This window comes from Panthera leo, chromosome B4 (assembly GCF_018350215.1).
Source record: "Panthera leo isolate Ple1 chromosome B4, P.leo_Ple1_pat1.1, whole genome shotgun sequence".
NCBI classification, from domain to species: Eukaryota; Metazoa; Chordata; class Mammalia; order Carnivora; family Felidae; genus Panthera; species Panthera leo.
Genome location: NC_056685.1, coordinates 136,733,760 through 136,757,129, shown reverse-complemented (window position 1 = coordinate 136,757,129; position 23,370 = coordinate 136,733,760). Strand labels below are relative to the sequence as shown.

Sequence of the window (23,370 nt, the reverse complement as noted above, 5' to 3'; positions counted from 1 at the left end):
TGCGTCCGTTTCACCCCTGCTTCCCTGAGCCTGGAACCAAATGCAGAAGGGAGTAAGGGAGGGAGGGAGGGAGGGAGGGAGGCAGCTTCCGTGGCTCAGGAGGGCCCCGCGGGGGTCCCCGCCCTGGCGCCGCTCCGACACTGCCCTCACCGCGGTCTGTCACCGTCAGCCGGTGTGTCTGGCCCACCGAAGCCCCTTGCCTGGCACACAGTAGGTGCGCGGGCGGTTTTCTGAACAAGGGAGGGGCTCAGAGTCGGGGTTGGTGTGAAAATGGAGCTGTACCGTGACCTTCCGCGGCCGCCGCTGGGTCAGAGGCGCGAGGCGTGCTCAGCTTGGGTGGGATCTGTGCCTTTGTGGTCTCTCCACCCCTTCTGCTGCACCTGCTTATTCTCAGCGATGGAGACGAGACCAGCTGAGGGTGTGAAGGTGCAGGGTGGGGCCTGAGCCCCACAGGGGCGGCCTGACCCCCCCCCCCCAGGCCGATGGCACGTGCCCAGCGCTGCAGGGCCCCTGGGAGTCGGGGAGGCTGGCGGTGGGGGCCTGGGAGGGGCCGGAAGCTGGGGGTGACCTTGGGCAAGTCACTGTGTCTTCTGAGCCTCCGTTTCTGCGCGTGAAAGGGAACAGCGGTCGTGGGCACCCGGGGCTCCTGAAGGATTGAGTCAAGTCGGGGCTGCGTGACCCAGGGCAGGGGTCATGCCAGGAATGGCGTCATCACTCTGTGATCTCTCTCCTTGCTCCGCAAATGTTTGTGGAACATTTTTTAAAGCTTGAAGAGGCTGGAATTTCAGAAGTTGGTCTAGCGTTATAAATTAAAATTAAATTCCACGAAGATGACAGTAAGGGGGCTGCCGTCCGTGTCTGTGGGCTGGATTGGCATGTCCCCGGACGTCTCCTACGTGTGTCCCCTTCTGCCCATGGTGGACCTCGTGTCCACCTCGGGCCCCCAGCCCTGGAGGAGGCAGTACTGGGTAGGCCGGCCCCACCTGGCCTGGCCGGAGCTCGCCAGCTGCAGGGGGCGGTCCCAGTGGTGGGGGAGGCCCCGGGACCCCGAGGCAAGGAAGCTCCCATGGGTCTGCCGCTGCCACTGCTGAGCCAGGTCCTCAGCGGGGAGTCCCAGGCCGCACTGTGTCCCCCTCGCCGTGAGGCCACGTGTGGGGGTGATCTGTCCTTTCCCCGGCCTCCTGCTCCACTCTCCCTCCTTGAGCCCTCGACACTTCGGGGGACTCCAGGACACCCACCTTCTGCCCCAAGGACAGGCTTGGGCGCACTTGGGTCTTTGGCCAAGGGCTGGGGGTCACGGCCAAAGGCGACCTTCCTTTTCCCCCCGGGCCCGTCAGCGAGACCCACGTGATGCGCTCCCTCTGTGCCCCCCGTCGGTCCACACGCCGTGTCCTGGCCCCCAGGCGTGCGCAGGGACGGCGTGAGAGCCTTCTCTTGAGCCCGGCACGAGGCTCTGTCCTGACACAAGGCCGAGCCCCGGTCCCCCAGCCTTGTTCACGCTGTCTTCCGGCAGCCCGCCGACCGGGGGCGGCACTCGGCCCCCTCCCCGCTCCTTCCGGTGGCCCCGAAGAACCTGAGACCCGAAGACCTGAAATCAAAATAGCCCTCCGTCCCGTTGGGCCCCGCTGCTGGGTGCAGCCTCATTATCCTGGCTCATTAACGTGAGGACGCGACGCTCGGCCACGCGCCTCTGAAGTCGCGCAGCAGGCGGGCGGACGAGAAATGCTAATGTCCGGTGATTAGAACGTGGTCGGATGGTGCATGCCCGTCGGGGCTGGGTTTTGGGTTTCGGGTGTGGAAATAATTAAGCCGACGGGAGGCTTAAGAGCAGGCCTGTCCGGATCGGACCCTCTTGCCGAGAGCAGGGGCGAATGATTTCCTGCTGATCTGAACACTCCGTGCCCGGCACCGGTTGGCGGAGTTTTAAGCACATCTGCGTTTTACCTTGACTCTTTCGTTTGACGCGTGGGGAAGCGGAGGCTCTGGGCGGGGGGAGGGCCCCCCACCCCCACCCGGTAATTTTCTTGAGGACGAGGGCCTGATCTTCACATCTTTGTCCCCACCACCTAAAGGTGGGCTTGCTGGGGTTTTCAGCAAGGTCAGTCTCCTGCTTAAAGCCCCCGGAGCCCCAGCAGGTCTCCGTGGCTTCTTGTTCGCGTCACTTGTTCCCCTGACCCCTCCCCGCCTCTCCTCCCTCACTTCCCTGCCTCCACTTGTACCCCTTGTGGCCCATGTCGAGCCCCTGCGCTGTTCTGTGGTAGCCTCGCGTGTCCCCAGCTCCCTGTCCGCCCTGCACGGGGTGGCCTCCGGGGCCCGGGGACCCACTCCCCCCCCACCCAGCCTCCCCAGCCTCGGCCCCCTCTGCATCTCTGCCCGTCCCCTGCGTCCCTGTCATCTTCTGGTGTCCTGGGCATCCCCACTCCGTGCCCCCCACCTGTGAGATCCTGTCCCAGCGTCTCCATCATCTTCCCCTTGGGGCCCCACGGAGTACTGCGCCCCGGCCCCGTGTGAGCCCCTCTCTCGGGATTTTCGACTAGAGCCTCCTCGGAGGTCTTGGGGAAGGCAGGTCGCGGCAGGTGCCTCGTGCATGCAGCCCGGAGCCACAGTGGGGTTTGGGGAAGCCCTCGGCCTCTGCGGCTTTAAGTGCTTTCCATGCTTCTCAGAGAGGTGGGACCAGACTCGTCAAAACCCTGCTGGCAACTGACGAGGCTGGCGAGGCTGGCATGTGTTTTATCTACAAGAACAGCCCCGACAGAGTCCCTCTGACATGTTCCTGATTCCATTTGATGAGACCTCGCCTTTTAGGCCGTAACTGGCGTAACCACAAACACCGATTCCAGTCCGAACGCAGCGAGTTAGCCGTGAAGTCTCGAAATCCAGGGGCGGGGGGAGGGGTCTGCACCCCAGCTGCCCCCACTTTTCCTTGCTCTCTGGGGGGTTGGCATTGCAGCCCTTGCATTTTGTAAACACGTATAGCTTTTTCCTTTGAAACATATTTACGACAAAAAAGGGCGCCTGGGTGGTTCAGTCGGTTGAGCACATGACTTCGGCTCAGGTCATGATCTCGCGGTCTGTGGGTTCGAGCCCCGCGTCGGGCTCTGTGCTGACAGCTCAGGGCCTGGAGCCTGCTTCGGATTCTGTGTCTCCCTCTGTCTGTGCCCCTTCCCCACTTACACTCTGTGTCTCTCTCTCTCTCTCTCAAAAATAAATAAACATTAAAAAAATATATATATTTACGTACCTTGAACTTCACAGATCCTAGCCGTACCGTGTGACGAGTTTTGACACCTGTATACGCGCGAGTAACTGATCCCCCCAGAACGTTCTCACCACCTCAGAAACCTCCCCCGTGTACCTGCCCGGTGAGGCTCCCCCAGGGCAGCCCCCCCTTCTGATTTCCCTCACCCGACGAGCCTGCCAGCTCCTGGGCTTCGTGTCAGTGGAACTAAGTGCTCAGCAAATGGCCTGTCTTGCTCTGTTCATTCGGCCCCATTTTTGAGGCTCCCCGGCACGGCAGGTGTACCGCCCCGTGTGGCTGAGAGGCAGCCCGGGGCGTGGGTGTGCCACCACCCGGGTCCCACATTCACCAGCTGACGGACATTCGGGTGGTCCCCACGTTCCGGCGGTTACGAAGAAAGCTCGGAGCATCTGTGTGCACATCGTTTTGGGGACACGTTTTCATTTCTCGTGTCAATACCTCGGAGGGAAACTGCCAGCTCCTAGGGCACAGGTGCGTGTTCAAGTTTGCAAGAAATCGCCAAGCTCTTTCCCAGAGGGGTGGCCGCACCTCCCAGTCCCCAGCAGCGGTCTGTGACGGCCCCGGCCGTTCCGGCACACTCGGCTGGCCTCCCGGCCCCGTGCCTCGGTGCCTGGGTCCCCTGTGCACCTGTGCTCACACCGGGCGCCCGCCCCGGTGTGGACACTCCCCTTGCTGCTCCCCCTTACTCCCTGGAACTTGGTCTTTCTTGTGTCCATCATTTGTCTCCTGTCCTTCCATAGAGAGGTATGGTTCTTATTCTGAGTGAGTCTGCCTTCTTGTTACCATGGAGCACAGGGTCAAGGCCGTTCATCCTTCTGCTTTCTCGTTAGAAGCGGACGTCCGCGGCTTTTGTCTTGGAATTGCAACGTCCCGTAGAAGAGCTCCATCCAACGGAAGTATAAAGGGAGCCACGTGTGTAACCTCACACCTTGGGGGCCTCGTAACCAGTGTATCCAAAACCTTATCGCTGCAACACGTAACTGACCTCTCCAAATATTCGCGAGCTGTTTTATTCACGCTAAGTCTGTGAAGTCCCGTGTGTGCCTTACGCTGACAGCAAATCTTCGGTGGCATCAGCCACATTTCACGTGCTCACCGGCAACGGGTGCCTGGCTGCCCAGAACTCAGAGGTGGCTCTGGAGCCGTGGAGAGCTGAGTTCGGATCCCGGCTCTGCCTCTGACGCGCTGTGCGATTTGAACAAGCCACTCTGCCTCTCTGAGCCTTAAGTTTCCTTCCCCGTGAAATGGGGCTTCAGCTCCAGATTGTGGCGGACAAGCTGTGCCAGGGGAGACGGTCCGTGTCGTTGCTCGTCTCTGGGGTTTCTTGGCAGGATGTCTCAGGGGCCTGGGGTGCGACCCTGGGAGGGTTGTGGGGGGAGAAGGGAGCGCCTGAGTATTGAGAAGTGGGGGCCGCGGCCTGGAAGCGGTGCTTGGCACAGCAGCGTCCTCTGCAAGAGAGCAGCCTCGAAGTGGGTGGGCTGCTAGCACCTTCCCGGCCCCGGAAGCCCAGCAGCGCCCCTGCCCTTGGTCTGGACCCCGCTGGGCGGAGCCCTCCAGGGGCGCATGGGGCGGGGGTGCACCCAGCTGTGGAGACACCGCATCTTGCTTCCTCAGGACGCCCCCTAGAGGTGTTCTCCACTATATTTCGCCTACGAGGACTTTTTTTCCCCTCCCCTAGTACACGGAACTCAAACTCTCAAACTTATTTTCAACACTTTATTCGTTTCCATGCCGAAGTGCTGTTTCTTCTAAAAATACCCTGGCAGAGAGAGCAGGATGTTGAGTGTCTCCCGGGGGCAGCGGGCTGTGGGCACACCGTCACCACGCACGGCACGGCCCGTCGCCGCGTCCAGCTCAGAGCAGGCTCTGCGTGAGGCCCGGGCGTCCCTGCGCGGGGTGGGGAGGGGGCGGGGCCGCCCCTTCCAGAGCTGAAGGTCTTGCGTTCCTAATCTCGCCGATCCCTCACCCCCCTGTGAAGCCGATGTCGGCGACCCCGCGTCCCCGTCTTGTAGAGAAGCCGAGGCGCTGGTGGCGACGTGGCCTCACCTAAGTCCCAGCTGCCTGAGACCATGTTCTTCTCGGGGAGCCACCGTTGTTTCAGGGACTCCGAGGCTCCAGGTATGTGTCCCCTGCTTCCCTTCGGACTGCCAGAGCAAACCAGTGTGGACCAGTTAATTGTCCCCGTTTTACAAAGGAGACAGCCTGAGGCCCGGCGAGTTTGCATAAAGCTGTGCAAGAAGTGACAGCCCCTCCATGGCAGGGCTGGGATTTGACTCCAGGTCTTGCGGCCGCTTCCCTGCAGCTCCCAGCGAGGCACCTCGGGCGCGTGTGGGGGCAGGAGTGACAGCTGGGCGGGTCACCGCGACCCCTTGGAACCGTCAGCGGCAGCCTACACGTGTGGACGTGCGGTTGGCGTGGCATTTTTAGAAGCTCTGCTCTAAACGTGGCGAGAGTGGATGCTGTGTTCGAGCGTGTGTTTAACGGGGCTTGGACGCTTCCAAGGTCCCGGGAGCTTCCCCAAGTGCAGCGGGCGCTGCCCTTCCCCCCCCCAAGGCATTAGGCTGCAGGTGCGTGGCTCCCAGCCCGAGGTCTCCCTGGGACTCTCGAGGGGAGGATGACAGCCCCGGGGTGGCAACGTGAAGCAGCCCGGGGATGGCCCCAGGGTTCGGGGGACACTTCTGCAGTCTGAGCAAGACCACAACCGGATGGGGAGGACGGCTTCTCTTTCCACGCTGGAGAAGCAGTCCCAGGGAAGCACTCTGATTGGTCTGCTGGGTCACATGCCCGCCCTCTAGACCAATAACAGATCCCCCAGTGGGCGAGCGTCCTTCTGTAGCCCATGCTCTTGTTGAGTGAAGGCTGAGGAAGGTCTGCTGGCCTGGCACGGGAGCCAGGGAGGGCATTCCAGGCAGGGGGCCCGGTGTGCACCCACACACGCGTGTGCAAGGGCGTGGACGCACGAAGTCTCCCCGGGTCTGCTGGCCCCTTGTCACCCTGCTTCCCAGGGAGTGGGCTAGGCGGTGGTGTTTGCAGACCACCGTCCTTGGGGACGTGGGCGGAGCCTGGCCAGGGTGAATCCAGGAGGGACATGCATGGCAGAGGAAAGGCCCCCAAAAGTCTGCTCAGCCGTTCACCCAGGGGTGAAGGGGGAGCCACTGAAGAAAGCAAATTGACGATTCTCCTGGGGCACCTGGGTGGCTCAGTCGGCTGACTGTCTGACTCTTGGTTTCTGCTCAAGTCATGATCTCACAGTTCGTGAATTCGAGCCCAGCTTCGGGCTCTGCGCTGACAGCCTGCTTGGGATTCTCTCCCTCTCTCTCTGCCCCTGTCCTGCTAGCACATACTCTCTCTCTCTCTCTCTCAAAATAAATAAGTGAACTTAAAAAAAAAAAAAATTCCTCTCCCGGCACGGCATTGAGCTCTTGGGCCTCAGCTTTCTTGTCTGTAAAATGGGCGGCCCTCTGCGCCTCACAGAATGGCGGGAGGGTCGGCTGAGGTGGTGTATGTGAAGCACTGGGTAGGTGCGGTGCCTGGCGGCCGGTGGGTGAGCAGTAACCTTCTTACAGTCTCGCTGGACTAGAGCGAGCGTCAGGCTCCCACGGGCAGACGGGAAATGTTGGGCCCCTTCTCTTTCTCTTTGTGGGTCAGTATCCCCTGCTCCAGGGCTCAGTTTCCCCACCTGTAAAACGGGAAGCCTAGTGAGATTCTGCGAGGTCGCACCCGGCAGCTCACGACCGTCAGCAACTGTTCGTGTTCTTAGAAGGCCGGCCCGAGACGCCTGCCCCATTCGGCTCTCTAAGCAGCTGCCGGGCCGCCATCCCGTGGGGCGTAAAGGTTGGTCTGCGGGGCACGGGAGTGCTCAGAGATGCTCTGGCCCCGTCCTGTTTCCTGTACAGTCGCAGGGGATGCTACTGCCCCCGAGAAATGCCCTTTAGGCTGAACGGTCCCTGGAGGGAATGGTGTGAGAGGGTCTCTGTCCCCGCTAAGCCATGCTGAGCGTCCCTCTGTGCCTGTGGCTGCAGCCACCTAACAGACCTGGTCCCCTCCCCCTAAGAGGATGATGGATCTTCTTCCCCGGGATGTGGGGAGGCCGGAGGTGGGTTCTGGGTGGGCTTCCTCCAGCATCTGTGCCGCGCCTGCCACGGCCGGCCTCGCTCCTGTCTTCTTACCCTGACCTGGGGGCACGTCTCAGCGAGGCTGGGGCGCCTCCCAGGACATGACCTCGTGGAGCCTGCTCAGGGTGCGGTGGGTCTGGCATCCGGAAACGTGTCGGGGAAAGAGCGAGGATCAGACAGGGTGTTCTCTCCTGCGGGGGGAGCGCGCGGGCGCGGCACGGGCCTGGAGATGCCGCGGCGGGTGCCATCAGAGCAGGTGACGTGTGGCATGCTCTTAGCCAGGCCTTCACCACGCCCACCACACTCCCTGCCCGAGGCCTGGGCGGTCAGTGTCGAGTTCAAAAGATGTCTTCCGGTGATCTGGTTGACCACCCCCGTCACAGAGATGGGGAAACTGAGTCAGGAGATGAGGTCACTCCGAGGTGAAGGCAGCACCGCCTTGTTTCTCTTTGGCCCAAGAGACCCTGGGACCCTCCCCTCCTGCCACACGGGGCCACGTGCAGAAGAGTGACCCCTGTAATCCCTACCATGGCCGTCACCGCCCAGGTCCCAGAGTGCTGCCACCAAGTAAGTGTCACAGGCCCCTCGTGTCCTGCTCCAGACAGGCTGGTGCTGGGACGTACCTCTGGGAGGGAAGGGGTTCGGCTTGTGCCTTTATCAAGCGCCTCCTGAGTGCCAGGCACTGCCTTCCGCAGACCCCCTGCATGGCTGAGATGGCTGTGCTGAGCCCTCGGGGGACCCTGAGCCCCTCTCTGTGTGTCCTCCCCTCCTCCCCACGACCAGGTCTCATCCTGCAGGACAGAGTCAGGAGGAAGAGAGGGAGGGGTAGGGCAGGGTGGTGGGAAGAGGAGGGTCCCCTCCCAGGGTGCCCCCCAGGTCCCCTCCTAGCCGTCTCCCTCCGGCCACCGCCTGGGGCAGGTCACTTCCTCTCCCTACGTTTTGAACATCCACACGTCCATCAGAGTCCTGGTACTCGTCTTCCAGAACAGTGGCAACCAGCTAGACACAGAGGTGCTTTATCAACGACGAACAATGCTCCCACGCCCTCCCCTGCTGGCAGGAACCTCCCATCCGCCTCCGTCTGTGCTGGCCAAGTGGGGGCCGAGTGGGGGGCCCACTCACCGGCCGGCACCTTCAGATCTGAGTTCACATCCCGGCCCCGCACCTGCTGAGAGCCTGTACCCTCACAGCCTGGGTGGGAACCTTGACTTGCTTACATCTGTCCACATGGTACGCTGCTCCCCCAGCTAGAACCCTTGTGGGGATGCCCGGCCCTCCTCTGAGGAGTGCTCAGGAGCCTCCCCCTCCTCGAGTTGCTGGAAGGTTCCGTATCTTCGTCTGGGTGGTGGTTACTTGGGCTGAGCTCTGCGCCTTTCGCTGTAAGTAAATCGTGTCTCCGTTTCACGCAGGGGGCCCCCCTTTCGGAAGCCGAGAGTGTCTGGGTCACTGCCCACGGGAGGCTGGGCGGAGGCGCTCTGTCAGCGGGCTTCCCGGGGCTCCATGCAGATGTGCGTCCCCTAAATTAGATTCCGGGGCAAATTAGATTCCGGGGCATCGGAGGTGGCAAGATGATGAGGCCGAGGCCAGGGGGAGTGCGCGGCCGCCGACCACACGTGGAAATTAGATTTATCTTCCCAAGGTCCGTGGGTCGGTGGGGAGAGCCGGGAGAAGCCCTCCCGTGGATCGCACAACTCGGCCGTTGTGATTTGTTTGAAGACGCGGACCTGGCAGGGCCGCCTCCACATCCGAGGGCCCAGAGAGCTGCTCCGGGCCTCCCGCCAAGGGGCAGACACAGATACTTCGAGTCCCAGATAGCAGGGGCCCCGAGGTGAGGGCGACAGGTGGCCTGTGGGGAGCAAGGCCTGGGGACAGGCAGGTACCGCCCCTGCCGTGTTTTCCTCTGGCCTCGGGCCCCTGCCCGGGCAGCCTCGGAGACAAGCCGGTGGCCTTCCCGGCAGGCGGGGGGCTCTGGCCACAGCATCTTCGCTGCGGCCCGGCCCCTCCTTGAGAGGACCCCTGCAGAGCGGGGGAGGCAGCCTGCTCTCGGGCCTTCTAGCCAGGGGCCACCATCCCTGGGGACAGGGGTACCTGGAGGGCCGCGCAGGGGTGCCAGCTGGCTTCTGCCCTCCGTAGTCCAGTGCCGTCTCAGAAATGGCGCTTCTTCCCCAATTTTGTTGATGTGATACGGCTGCTTTAGCTGCTCTCCCGGACGCCCCTCTGCGCCTCCCCCCAACTGCAGAAAGGGCACAGCCCCCCGTCTTCAGTCCACCAGGCCATTTAGAGCGTGTGTTTCCTACTAAATAGCATAAAATTACACCCTTTCAAGTTAATGAAAGCACTTGGCGACGCTGGGGCTGCTGGGGCGGGGGGTGGGGTGGGGGGGTTAAATGTCAGCGCAGAGAAGCCGCCTGTGTTCTCTGGGGCTTGCTGATTACGAGCGGCCTCCCCTGGAAGGACCTCTGCATTGGTTAAGTCCCCGGGCAGCCTGCCTCAGCTGGCCCACTCGGTCAGGGTCACCGGGACCTGGCTGGGCGGGAGCCGCCTGTGCGGGGGGCCGTGCCGTTTCCCCCGCTGTGCACTCGGGAAATGGGTTGGCGTTGCAAACCCTGTGGTGCTTGGAGAAGCCGGTTTCGGGAGACGGTTCTTGTGTTAAAGCTCCAGTGCCACAGTCTCCCGAGAGTCCCCTTGGACGTGCCCCCCTCTCCCGGGAGCTGCTCTCAGTGGGGACCACCTGCCAGCCCCCGGGGGAGAACAGGACGCCCAGGGCAGGGCCGGCAGGTGTGGGTGCCCTTGGGCAAGGAGAGCCTTAGGACAAGGCCGGTCCTGGGCTGGGCACCACCGTGGGATGCTCAGAAGCCCCGCCCCCTCGGGAAGCAGCCAGCCAGCAATCCGTCGTGTCAGAGGAGGCCAGAACCCACTTCCTGCTTGCCCCAGAGGACTCTGCCCTGGCTTACAGTCCACACCTTACCCCCGGCCTCAGATCTGGCCTCCACACAGAAGCCCCCTTCCTGCCCTGCTACACCATCCAAGAGCCTACAGTGGCTGACGGCTCCCCATCTCCCATGGGGCATGGCCAAGCTCTTGGGTGTGGCATTCAAGGCCCTGCCTGGCTCTCTACTTCACCATACCCACCTTTGGCTTTGTGGTTCGGCCCCCAGTGCTCCGAGCTCTTGGTGCCCTCGCCCCTCCCTCCCCACCTTCTCCCCCCCACCCCACCCAACCCCCCACCCCCCCGTCCCTCCTATTTACCACGCACTTACTTGGCTGCCCCCTTGATCAATTCTGGTGCATCTCTCAGGGCCCGGCTCGGACACCACTCCTCCAGGATGCCTCCCCCCTTCCCCTCTGCAGAGCCCTTTCTGCGTTTTTTACGCTTAGGTTTTAATTACAAGTACGCAAAGGGTGCTGTGATCAGCCTGCATACGCTCTCTGCCCGAAGGAAGCAGTGGGCACTTCGTCACATTTGCGCTGATTGTCTTTTGAAGAAGTAAAATGCACAGAAGAAGCAGGTGCCCTCCGGACTCCCCCTCGCCATCGCCCGCCCCCCCCCCCCACCGCCAGGGGCACCCACGATCGTGAGTCGGTTTTGCACGTTTACTCAGCGTCAGCAAACCAGGCCGTCCCGTGGTGCTTACTCCACGTGAACGTAGCAGGTGGCGGGCACCGCTCGTGGGTTTCACCCAAGGGCCTGTCTCTGCGGTGACGCGTCTACATCCGGCTTGTGGCTCTGGCTGCCGGGAGCCAGAGAACGTCCCCCGTCGGAGGGACATTGTGGTGGGCCCGTCCCCTGCCGATGGGACAGTCCCTTTTCCCCGAGGCAGGTGTTGTTGTGCAACACGTGTGTCCCAGGCACGTGGGCACGCGTGGCCCTGGGGGGTGTGTCCAGAAGGGGAGCCGCGGACCTGGCCCTGCCTGTGTTCACTCTGTCGGGCAACCCCGTGGCTGTTGTCCCCACGCCGGCCTCTCCCGCTCTTCCTTGTCTCGATGCCGCCTTGGTCCTTGACACACATTCGTGACGGGAGAAGCCACTGGAAGGACCCAGGCGCCAGCAGCTCTGGGCCAGGTGGGAGGGACGCTTGTCGGGACCCCGGCGATGGGAATGAATGTGTCTGCCGGTCGGCCGTGCCCCCCCGGTAGGGACACAGGCGTGGTGGACACAGGGACTCCCGGGACACGGCGGCGGGAGCAAAAGCAGGTGCGTGTTTCCCTGGACTTTTGCACGAACCTCCAGTGGCCCCCGCTGGCCCTGCGTGGACGGGCTCGGGTTAGCGGGAGCCGGCGTGGGGGCCCCGGGCCAGGTGGGCGGTGGTGGCCGGGCTGAGCGGGAGCACGCCGGCCGCACGCGGAGTGAGCCCAGAGCCCGTCCCCGGCGGCCAGGGTTCACCTGCGAGCCACAAGCTGGTTTCGCACGACAGCCAAAGTGGTGCTTGTGTTAGAGTACTGTTTATCAGCGCTTACTGGTGTTGGGGCTCACTTGCGTTTGGCCCGCGTCCCAGCCAGCCTCTGAGAAGGCAAGGGACCTCAGAGCTCCAGAAGCCACACAGCCGCGCGGCTCGAGTGGAGGGATGCGAACCGAGGCCACCTTCCCTGGGGCTGCTGGGTGGTCCTGGGGGGCCCGGGGCTGCTGCCCCACCGTCGTCGCCCAGCTCGGGAGGAGGTGGGAGCCGGGAGGGGTGCGGGATGTGGGAGCCCCGGCTCTGGACAGCAAGTCCCGTCCCAGCCGCTGGAGAGGCCCGAGAAGCGGGGCCGCACGCTTCCCTGCTGTCCTCAAAGCTGCGCTCGGCATTCCGCGTCCCCTGCCGGACGGCACCCTCCCAGGCGAGGTTAGTGGAGGTCACGGGGAGAGGCGGGTTCCTCCGGGGCAACCCGGCTCCTGTGTCCACAGTGCTGGCCGGAGCCCCGCCACCGAGGGCGGAGGCAGGTCGCGGCTCTGCCACTCACTGTCCCGGGGCCCAGCAAGCCCACCCCCTCTGGGCTTGTCACCTCATATGGAACACATACCGTCAAGTAAGGGAGGGACAGGCGTGCACTTACAGAAACGTTTGTCTCTGTGTGATGCGGCCTCCTTCTGTGAGGCTGCTGCTCCTGTGATGAATTCCGAGGTCCTTAAGGGCCACCTTCCGCTCTGGCCACTGACCACGCCACGGGTACACAACACCCCCCCACACACACACCAGCCAGGGCTCACACTGGATCTCCCTCCTCCTCCCTGTCCATCCTGTCCCTGACATGACCCAGGGGAGGGGCTCACTGTGACCCCATGCCCGCCCCCTGCACCATTCCTGCACCAAGGGAGAGGAAAGGGGAGGGTCTGGACGACTGGGTCCCACCGACTCGCGGCCTGTCCCGGGGGCCACAGCCTGGGCAGGAGAGGCAGACGGCCACCGAGGCCCTGCACGCTGATGGAGCCTTCCCGTGATTGCCCTCTCCAGCAGTTCTGGTGTTGTGGCCGCTGGGGTCCCTTCCTGCTGTCCGCGTGCAAGGCCCTTGCTGGTGGGCCGTGTGGAAGGCGCAGGCACACGCCTGCCCGAGGACGGTCCCCGGATGCGGTGGGAGGTATGACGGTCACTCTTCCCGTTGTTGAGCATCAGGGGCTGACCTTCGGGGTCAGACGGGCCGGAAGCTGGCAGGTCAGGGCAGGCCCCGGCTCGAGGTCCTGCATGGGAGTCGTTCTGTCCGGTCCTAGAGGTTGGCCGGTGCTCACGGCTGGGTCGCTGTCTGCTTCGGGAACACGTCTACCTACGTGACCTGGACGGGGCCACCTCAGGACCCCCTGGGTTCCACCGAGAGGACAGCCCTGTGAGGTCTGGGGTCAGCGCCCAGAGGTCGCGGTCTGCGTGGGTGTGGAGAGCGGGCTCAGGCAGGGGTGAAGCTGGCCGTGGCCTGCCGCCTGTGCAGGTGGCAGAGGGCAGGCCCACCTGATGGTGGACCCTGGTGGCCGTGCCTGCAGTCGTGCAGAAAGAGCCTCCCGTCCCTCGGCCGCTCCCCGAGGCCCTCCTGGTTTAACGACATCTGTCAGACACCCGCTCCGGCCAGGACCTGGGCTGGACTCCACACGGAGAGGGGCTTCAGCCCTGCCCTGCCCCGCCTTGCCGAAGGGGCCCTCCTGTCCCGCCCCGCAGGGGAGCAGAGACCGGTTCTGGTCCCTCGGGTCAGAGGCTGGGGTGGGAGCAGCCGCGGTGAGGCCGGGCTCACGGACCCCGTTGCCAGCCGGATACCCCGTGGGTGCTCCGGGACGTTTGCTGAACGAATGAGGGAGAGAAGGGGGTCACCGTGGTCGGGGGGCGTCTGGCAGTGCCCGGAGGTCTAGGGAGGCCACGACGGGGAGGAACCTTGGCCACCACAGTGCACGAGCAGCAAGTCGGGATGCAAGCACCTCCACCCGGCAGGGGCGTGGCCCCGTGGCCTCGTCCCGTGGCTCGCCCTGGCCGGGGGTTTACTGAGAGCCCAGCAGGCTCTGGTGTCTGCACTTGGGCACAGAAGGAAACACGGTGGATGGGAACACAGGCGGGAAGCCCGAGAGGTGGTGGGTCTGGTTTTCTTTTCTTCTTCCTCGCGCTGCTGGGCACCAGGGTATTTTACTCTGATTTTGGGGGCAGGGAAAGGCAAGTCCGTACACCCCATCTGAGAGGCAGGGGGTGCCCAGGTTTGCCCAACAAGACAGGGGCCACTCCGGGGCGGGTACCTGGTCAGGCTGATGCCACGAGTCCCGTCCCTCCCCCGTTCCCGGCAGGCTGGCCGGCTCCGACCCTCCCCCTTTGCCCAGCGCTCACCGTGCGAGCCGGCCCCACGGCGCCCCGTGCAGCAGGCTCTGTTCCTGTGGCAGATGAGGGGACTGGGCACCGAGAGCTGGGGGGCCACACGCAGCTGCTGTCAGGGCTGGGCTGCCCCAGGGACTCCGCCGATGCAGGACAAATGTGAAGTTATCTTTGACTTTTATGGCCCTTTTTTTCCCTATTAAGATGCTCAGAGCTGTAAATGTAGTCTTAAAGAGCTCATTTATCCTGACGAAAGTGTGGCTATAAACTATCCAGTGCTCGTGACATAGCCGCTGAGATGATTGTTTCTGCTGGTACCGATAAATTCCGACGCGGAGCAGAAAGGTCAGCCCCTGCCAGATAAAATGTCTTTTCAGCTTGTTAATTAAAGCTTCATAAGGACATGGAAGAACGCACTCTGGGGGCGGAACTTAGAAAAGGAGCAAACAGATGAGGCTTGCAGGGTGCCCGGAAGCCGGCCCCGCGCAGACGGGGAGTGGACGCTCGTGGCAGGTGACTTTGGTGTCCTGGGAGGCGACCCAGCGTTCCCAGAAGCGCGAGGTGGAGGGACCCGGCTCAGCAGCCCCGTTTGTAGCAAACTTCTCCTAAGCGCCCAGGACTTCAGGCTTTGACCCGGGAGTGGTCCCGTCTCTGGGTCTCCTCTCGATGCCCCGGCACAGAGGGACCCCGACACCCTGCGAGGTGCTCCTTAAAGCCCCGTCAGGCACCCCGAGCGAGCCCCAGGCAGCGGCCGCCGTGGGGCTGGGCTGCAGTCAGGCAGGATTTTAGCTGGTGGAGTCAGCGGGTGAATGCTGTTCGTTCTGCAAGCTGGTGGCATCCGGGGGCTTGTCTGGGGGCGTCTTAGCCAGAAGGGGATTCCCAGGGGAAGTAGGCTGGCCCCTTGTTCCCTGGCTCCTGTAGGTGCTGGGCGTGCATTTGCCCAGAAGTTGTGCGGCCTCAGGATCTTCCGGTCGGCTCCCGTCTGCGCAGGAATCCCTGCTCCCAGGGGGCCACACAGCTTCGCTCACTGATGACACCAGGTGCCCGTGGGGGTCTCTGATGCAGAACCTGCTAGAGGGACAGGGTGGTTTCCTCTTGGCTTGTGGTCCCCAGGTTGGCAGAATCACCCGGAAGCTTGCTAATCAGATGGGCACCGTGCCTGCCTCCACCTGTGCACGCCTGGGCCAGAGCGGGGCGGACGGGGGTGGTCCGGGGGGGTGCGTATCCGGCTGGAGGCAGGCCCCACAGGTGGTGCGGATCGCCAGCAGGGCTGGGCCGGGGAGGGCAGAACCTTCTACACACATCCCTTTGCAGAAGGCAGGGCAGACTCTTAAAATGTGGGCGTTGGGGGGCGCCTGGGGCGTTATTTTAGCACTGCTCCCCAAGCTGTTCCGGCCAGAGACCCGAGACGGCATTATGGGTTGAGACGCGTCCCCGAGAAGAGACCGCGTGTGTTTTTCATGCTGTGTTGTGCGTCCAGCCCTGTTCCGGCCAATGTCCACGGTGGATTTCCCGTTAAATGTGCAGGGTGTGGCTCCCCACCGAGAGGCAGGCAGCCGGCTTGGACGACCTGAACCCGCTTGGGGCAGGTGACCTATTCCAGAGGAGGGAGGAGCCGTCCCTCCATCAGGAGAAGCTGCGCTGGGGCTTGTGGGGCCTGAGACCCTCCGCTGTGTCATTTGGGGACAGATGAAACCAGCACCAGAATCGGGACGGCGAACACATCCCCCGCCCACAACCTGGAAACGTTTCCCGGTGCGTTTTGTGATCCGTTCCTCCCATCCCCCCATCTCCACGTGATCTGACCTGCCGCTTTGTTTTGGAGATTAGTTTGCTCTTTCTGGAATCTCACATAAATGGCATCGCACGACACGTCCTCCTTTCCTTTTGGGCGGGGGCGCCCGGCTCCTTCATTCAGCCAACATTTGGAGGTTCGTCCCGGCCGCGTGTACGAGTTGCTCCTTCCTTTTGATCGCTTTTGGTTCCTTTTGATGCTCCGTTGGGTGGAGACAGCACAGGTTGTTCAGCTGCGGGCCTGGTGGCATTTAGGCTGTTCCCAAACGGGACGTCTGGAAGTCCCAGATCGGGGGCGCCTCTGTGTTCGGGTGCCGGCCCTCTTCTCGCTGAGACCTCGCGTGGGCTAAGGGGCTGGCGGTCTCTCTGGGGCTCTTTTTACACGACGCCACCGAGTTCATAAGGCTCCACCCCCCTGACTGAACACTTCCCAAAGTCCCCACCTCCTGACACCCCCACATCGAGAGCCTGGACTCCCAACATGTGATTTTGGGGGGACACGCACATTCAGTCCATAGCAGTAAATGTGTGTTTAACTCTTCGAGAAACGGGCAGACTGTTTTCTGGGGTTACTGTGCCCTCTTAACGTTCCCAGGAGCCGTGGGTCAGCTGCTGTCTGTCACCACCACGTCCCGATCTGGTCCGTCCCCGAGGAGGCGGGAGGAGTGCCTCACTGGGGCTTTAGTGATCACTCCCTGAATGACCGACACTGTCTAGCATCTTCTTGGGGGCTCATTTGCCGTCCACGCGTCTTTAGTGAAGTATCCGTTCGGATCTTGTGTTCATTGTTTTCATCACGTTTTCTGATTAGCGTGTTTCAAGAGTTTTTTGGGTTTTTTTTAACGTTTATTTTTGAGAGAGACAGAGTGAGCAGGGGGGTGGGGGTAGAGGGAGAGAGAGAGAGGGAGAGAGGGAGACACAGAATCCGAAGCAGCTCCAGGCTCTGATCTGTCAGCACAGAGCCCGACACGGGGCTCGAACCCACGAACCGTGAGATCATGACCTGAGCTGAAGTCAGACGCTCAACTGACCGAGCCACCCAGGCGCCCCTCAAGAGTTAGTCTAAGTCTGGACACCAGTCTCTTATCAGCCAACTTTTAAGTGTGTTTTTCCCAGTCTGGTGCTTTCTACTCTCTTCACAGGTAAGCTTCAGGAGTTTTTAAATTCTTTTTGTAGCCCAGTTTACTAATTCATTCTCATATGGATCATGCTTTTGGTGTTAAACATATGACTCTTTGCCTACCCGAGGGTGCCAAAGATTTTCTCCTGCGGTTTTTTTCTAGATGCTTTGTAGTTCTAGGCTTTACATTTAGGCTCTGCTGCATTTTGCTGTGGTTTTTAAAATATTGCACCAAATATGGATTCAAGTTCATTTTTCTTGGTTTTTAGTATACAGGTATCCATGTGAAAAACCTTACTTTTAAAAAAGCAAGTTGGGGGGTGTGTGGGTGGCTCGGTCGGTTAAACCTCAGACTTTGGCTCAGGTCCATGAGTTCCAGCCCCCAGTCGGGGGAGCATGAGCCCTGCTTCGGGTGAGACCCGCTTCTCTCTCCCTTTCTCTCCCTCTCTGCCCCCGCTGTGGGATTCTCTCTCTCTCTCTCTCTCTCTCTCCTTTTCTCTTTGCCCCTCACGCACTTGCGTCCCCCGCCCCAAAATAAATAAATAAGTTGGGGCCTCACATTGGGTGAGCTCGAGCCCTCTTCTCTCTCTCTCTCCCCCTCTCTGCCCCTCGCTCACTTGCCCCCCCAAAATAAGTAGATAATAAATAAATAAATAAATAAATAAATAAATAAATAAATAAATGATTGAGGAGTCGAGGCACCTGGGTGTTGCAGACGGTTAAGCGTCTGACACTTAATTTCAGCTCGGGTCATGATCCCAGGGTCGTGGGGTCGAGCCCCGTGTTGGGCTATGTGCTGACAGCTGGGAGCCTGTTTGGGATTTCCTCTCTCTCTCTAGCTCTCTCTCTGCCCCTCCCTCTCTCTCTCTCTCTCCCTCTTTCTCTCTCTCTCTCTCAAAATAAATAAGTAACATTAAAAAAAAGAAAAAGCTGAGGTGCCTCAGGGCTAATTATTTTCTGGACGATGCCGTCCTTTCTCTCGCTCTAGTTTCCAGAATTTCTTACATGGCCAAGTTACCTCGGTGATCGTAAACTCCTGATGAAGGAAGGGAAGGGCGGGGTTTGCTGCCCCCTGCTCGGCCAGCCCGGCGGGAGCCACGCACCCGCCGGGGGGGGCCTCGTGGTCTCAGCGCCGTGTCCCCGTGGTCCTGGCTCAGCGCCCCCTCCTGTCTTGCAGGCTTTGGGAACCATCACTGCAGTGCCTGTCACGGGTCCTCAGGTCAGCTCCTTGCAGAGGTTGGCCGGACAAGGAGCGGCCGTGCTACCTCAGGTAAGCAGCTCGCAGGTGGGCCCCAGAGAGTCTGTCTGTCTGTCCCCAGCCCCTCTGGCGCCGAGGACGTGCTCCCGTCCCTTCCCTCCCCTGCCTCTCCTGCCTGTGAGAGGAGGAGACGGACGTTCTGAGTAGACCCAGTGTCGACAGTGAGGGATTGCAGAATCCTTCTAGTGGGTCGTGACCAGGACTACTTCTTTTTTCACGGAATCAACGAGGCTGGACTAGAATAGGACAGAACGGAGCAAGATGCACCAAAGGCATTGTTTCTCGAATCCCTTGTGTCGGGACCGGGTCGCGAGGTCACAGGCGTTTCGGTCACAGTTAAAGCAGCGCGAGAAACTCTGCCCAAGATGATTCATTCGGGGAGGCAGCGAGGTGCTCGGCTAGTCCGTGCCTGGGCTCCGCACTTTGGACAAGTCGCCTGGCCTCTCGACCCTCCTGGACCGAATCTCCTGTGCTGCAGAGGGGCTGGTGCAGGTGGCTCCTTGGTGGCCGTGGGGATGAATCGGACGGCACAGAGGCGTCCTGGTACGGAGCAGGTGCAGGCTAGCGGCTCACCGGTGCTCGGCTGTGTTGAGCGAGTGTTGTGTGCCCGGTGGCCCGCCAGGGCTGCTGGCCCCAGAGGGGAGGACGGCTCCCACAAGTCATGAGCTCTGGGGTCCCCCGCATCCGTGTTCTCGGGCTTGGAGGCCCAGCCCCTGCAGCCTGGGCACGGCTCGCCCCCGTCCGGAGTTGGGATTATGTGGCGTGAGCTGGCCAGTGTGGACCAAACCCGGAGAGACCTGGGAGGAACCGGCGGCCCAGAACTTGACCTGAACGGACATCGCGGCTGGGAGGCCCCCCGCCCCCGGCCCCAACCCCCGCCCACCCGGTCCACCCCCCACCCCAAGAGGATGGGGGTCCCCAGGCTGGCCCAAGGCGGGCGAGGACCAGAAGAAGCAAACTTCCCGAGGTTCTCACGTTCAGAATCGGTGTTTGTGCCGGGCTGTGATCCTGACCCCGCGTGCCAAGGACGCAGCAGGACAGGATCACGCGCCTGGGGGAGTCCCCCGATGGCGGGAGGGCCCAGCTGGCGGGGGAAGGGCAGGGCACTAGAAGTGAGGCCAGCCCCCTGGCGGGCCCTGGCGAGGAGCAGGTGGACGAGACGCCAGCTTGACTGAGGGGCACGCCGCACCGAGGTGACCTGCCCAAGGTCCCGGAGCCCTGTGGGAGCCACCCCGAACCCCTCCCTCCACGAGGGCATGGGTGGAGCCAACCCAGCCCGCCGCCAGCCCACGCCAACACCTGGCAGGCTCGTGGAGGTCCCGCGTGCACGTCCCTCTGCCCTGACGACGGCTGGAGCCTTGTTCTTCTCCCTGGGGAAGTCCCTTCCTCTCCAGGCCTCCATTTGCTCATCTGTAGGATAGGCCAACGTACCTGCTTCACAACACGGTCACGGTGGGGGGGGGGGGGGGCGCCCAGTAAGGTAAGACAGGGCAGGTCCTCTTCCGCCTCCTTGTCCCTAAGAAGGTGGCCCTAGGGCAGATGTCACGGGGTTGGCGTGAGGCTCGTTTCTGGTCGCAGGAAAGCAGGGGAGCTGGCGACAGCTGACAGGATGCACACGTTGTGCCTTCTCCCCACCCCCAGCGCACGGATGAGGCGCGTGTCCGGCACCACACGGGTCCCGGAGGGGCAGGGCTGGCCCCGGACGAGCCGTCCAGAGCGCTGGCCGGAACCATGTCGTGGCTGCCTGCACCTGCTTTCACTCCGCGTGCGTGGGCCTCGCAGAGCGCGACGTGGCTCCCGGCCCGGTGGCTTCCGTAGGGGACACGGCGGCAGCCCCCACCCCGATCACGAAGCAGACTGAGCGGGGCCGGGAGCCCCCGGTGGCCCCTCCCAGTCCCCTCCCCCCCCACCCCGGCAACGACAGCACCGTGGGGACTTCTGTCTTCCGGGAGAGCTCGCTGCTTTGCGGCTGGAGCCAGAGGGCACCCGACTGGTCCACGTGCAGCTTTCCCATCGCCCTCCTGCTCGTCACCGTTTTGGGTTGAGCCGGAAGGGGCTTGGGTCCAGAGCCGGGCCCCGCGGCCTCTCCACTGCTGTCCCCTCGCCTCTCACCCGGGAGGCCTCTGAGCCCGGCCGCGTCCGTGCCCGGGCTCCCCGCCTCCCGAGTCCCGGCTGTGTTCGGGGCCCGCCTCTCCTCCGTGTCTGTCGTCACCCCGCCTGCCTGTGTGTCTGCCCCACCGTGCAACTGTCCTTCCCTCCCTCCCCAGGTTAGGCCAAAGACTCTGATTCCAGACAGCCTCCCCGTCACCCCAGGCCGGGACCGGCCACCCAAGCAGCCCCCCACGTTCCAGAAGGCCACCGTGGTCAGCGTCAAGAACCCCAGCCCGGCCCTCCCCACCGCCAACAACACCGTGAGCCATGTGCCGACGCCCAGCAGCCAGCCCCAGGCCCTCGCCGAGTCCTCGGCCATCACCTCCCCCCTGAGCGGCGCCGGGGTGGCCTACGCCATCATCTCCACCGCCCCCAGCAATGCCACCGCCATCGCCCCCAGCACCGCCGTGTCTGTGGTCAGCGACAGCGTCGTGGTCCAGCCCCTCCTCATCAGTGCCGACAAGAAGGTGGGTGTGTCGTGCCCGCAGGCGCGGGAGGCCCGGACGGCGGGCGGGTGGCTGGCGGAGTGACCACGCGCGGGCCGGTGAACCAAGCGGGCGTGAACAGAGGCGCGAATGAGCCGTCTCAAGAGGGGTCAGTGCTCAAGCGCCTGGGGCGCGAAGGAACGACCCAGCGAGGGAGGGAGGGAGTCGGTGGCAGGAAGGGATGGTGGTGGGAACGAGGCGCGAAGGGGAACGGCTCCACACATGAACGGGGCGGCACGGACGAGCGGGTGTGTGGCCGAAACACGTGGCTGAATGCATCAGTGTCGGTGGAAAAAGGATGATTGGGCAGCGAATGAGTGACTTCATTCACGGGACTCATTAACTGAGCAGTGAGGTCTGTGCCCGGAGGAGGCCGGAGCTGGTGACGATGGGTCTCTGGCCGGTGTCGTTGGGTAGCCAAGGACCTTCGGGGACGCCAGGTGCCCGGAAGGAAAACCCGTGATGTCTTGGCAGGATTGAAAACTGAAACTCAGATCCTCTCTGTGTCCCTCTCCGAACTCCTTGGTGCTTGTGCGGCTCGAGGCCTCTGGGGCTGCGTGAAAGGCACCCCTTCTTCTTGGTGGCCCCTTTTCCTCTGTCCCCAGTTGGGGATCTGCCACAAGGCCCCTGTCTTGCTGATGGCCAGCGTCCCTCCCAATTCCCAGCCTGAGAGCTGGTGGCCCACTTTCCTGCTCCTGTACATGGTTGCACACGGTGTATTTCTGGGAGTATTGTGGTTCTGGGCCCTGCCACCCGTGGACAGTAGCCCCGGGGATCCTCGGTTAGGACAAGCCGTGGTCAGGTGGGGGAGACGTGGCCCTCAGGACCACGGCCGGTCACGAGGGGGGAGCTCAGCAGGCGTTTGTGGGATGAGTGCCCTTTTCACTGCAACCTCAGCAGCATTCCGTGCTGCCACTTTAAACACTTTTTGCTGTTTAATCGGTGCGAACAGATGCTTGCTGTTCAAAGTTGAATTCCTTTGGTTATTAGGAATCTCAAATGTTGCCCCTATACTTTTCAAGAATCCTGTCTCCTTCAACGTGACTCGCTTGAGGATATTTTTTGCCCTGTTTTCTACTGGGGATCTTAACGTTTTTCCTCCCACGAATATAAAGAGGGACCTTTTTTTTTTCCCATCCCGAGAATTCTGGGGTTTTAAAATTGTGATACAAAGGAGAACAAAGAACCTCTCCTCGAGCCAGCCGAAAAACAGAATGCATTTTCTCTTCCTGCTCAGGAGCTCCAAATTCACGAGACAGTCATGTTCTCAGGAGGAGAAATACAAGTTCAGGTTCTTCCTGGCTTGGGTCAGACCCTGGCTGGCTGCTCCTGGTGAATTCCTTCCCTCGGATCCGTGCAAGATAGCGATCCTTTGCCAATCCCCTGCCCAAAACAATTAATAAAATAGTTGAGCCACAGATGGAGGGAGGGAGGGAGAGGCTGGGCTGCACGAATCCCTTTCTGACTTTTCAGCCGCAGACCCTTCGATCAAACCACACGGTTACCCTGAACCCTGATGGAAGCTGGCTGGAGTGGGGCCGCTCTGGGCGATACTGAGCTGGGTCTGGAGTCTGCCTCCCCCTTCTCGCCCCCACCCCGCTGAGGCCAGATGCGAGGGCCTCAGACACAGTGGCCCGGGGCCCCAGGGGCATGCTGGGCAGTGGGCAGGCTGGGCCCTGCAGACAGATAGACCCCTGATGACCTCAGGCGGCAAATCTGAGCCCTCCTGGCCTCCGTTTACCTGCGTTTGAGGTAGGGGTAAAGAAACCAACCTTTCTTGAGTCTCTGCTGCCCGGGTCTCCACCGCCTCCCTGGAGGTGGGTGTTTATTGCGAGGAAGCTGAGGCTCAGAGAAGCAAAGTGACCGCCCCGAGGCCACACAGCCGCGACAGGCTAGTGGAGGCCTGAACCCAGGCCCTTCTGGTTCCTAAACCAGGCCCAGCCTCACGCAGACCCTCCTCGCGGTGTGAAGGGCGGGCTGGAGGTGCACACCCTGGGGGCAGGCGCCCCCTGGGCCCGAGAGCCTCCTCGGGTCCGCTGTGATCCCGCCTCCCAAGGCCCCTCCCCCTCCCCGGTTCTCCCCCCCTCACCCCTCCCCCCTCCCCCGCCACCGCCAGGTCATCATCATCCAGCCTCAGGCGCAGACGCAGCCCGAGAGCACGGCGGAGCCACGGCCGCCCACGGAGGAGCCATCTCAGGGAGCTCAGGCCACCAAAAAGAAGAAGGAAGACCGGCCCCCGAGCCAGGAGAACCCCGAGGTAGGGTGGCCGGGGTCGGGCAGGGCGCGGTGCAGGAGGCAGGGACGACAGAAGCTCCCTGGGGTTGGGCCTCGGCCTTGCGTCTCGCAGATGGGCTCGCGGAGTGGCGCCGTGGGCCGGAGGTTCGCACGGATTCGAGAAGCAGGCGCCTGGCTTTGCACTTCCTGCCGCCA

The 23,370-nt window shown here is 62.4% G+C and overlaps 1 protein-coding gene across 2 annotated transcripts in view; it reads left to right on the top strand.

The window, feature by feature from the left end:
* PHF21B (PHD finger protein 21B) overlaps positions 1-23,370 on the top strand; it is an 87,463-nt gene that overhangs the window by 45,914 nt on the left and 18,179 nt on the right. For both annotated transcript variants that reach the window (XM_042948091.1, XM_042948092.1), the window contains exons 3-5: positions 18,224-18,316; positions 20,572-20,922; positions 23,057-23,197. In XM_042948091.1, coding sequence (XP_042804025.1) covers positions 18,224-18,316; positions 20,572-20,922; positions 23,057-23,197 — 585 coding nt within the window. The remainder of the gene's footprint in view (positions 1-18,223; positions 18,317-20,571; positions 20,923-23,056; positions 23,198-23,370) is intronic.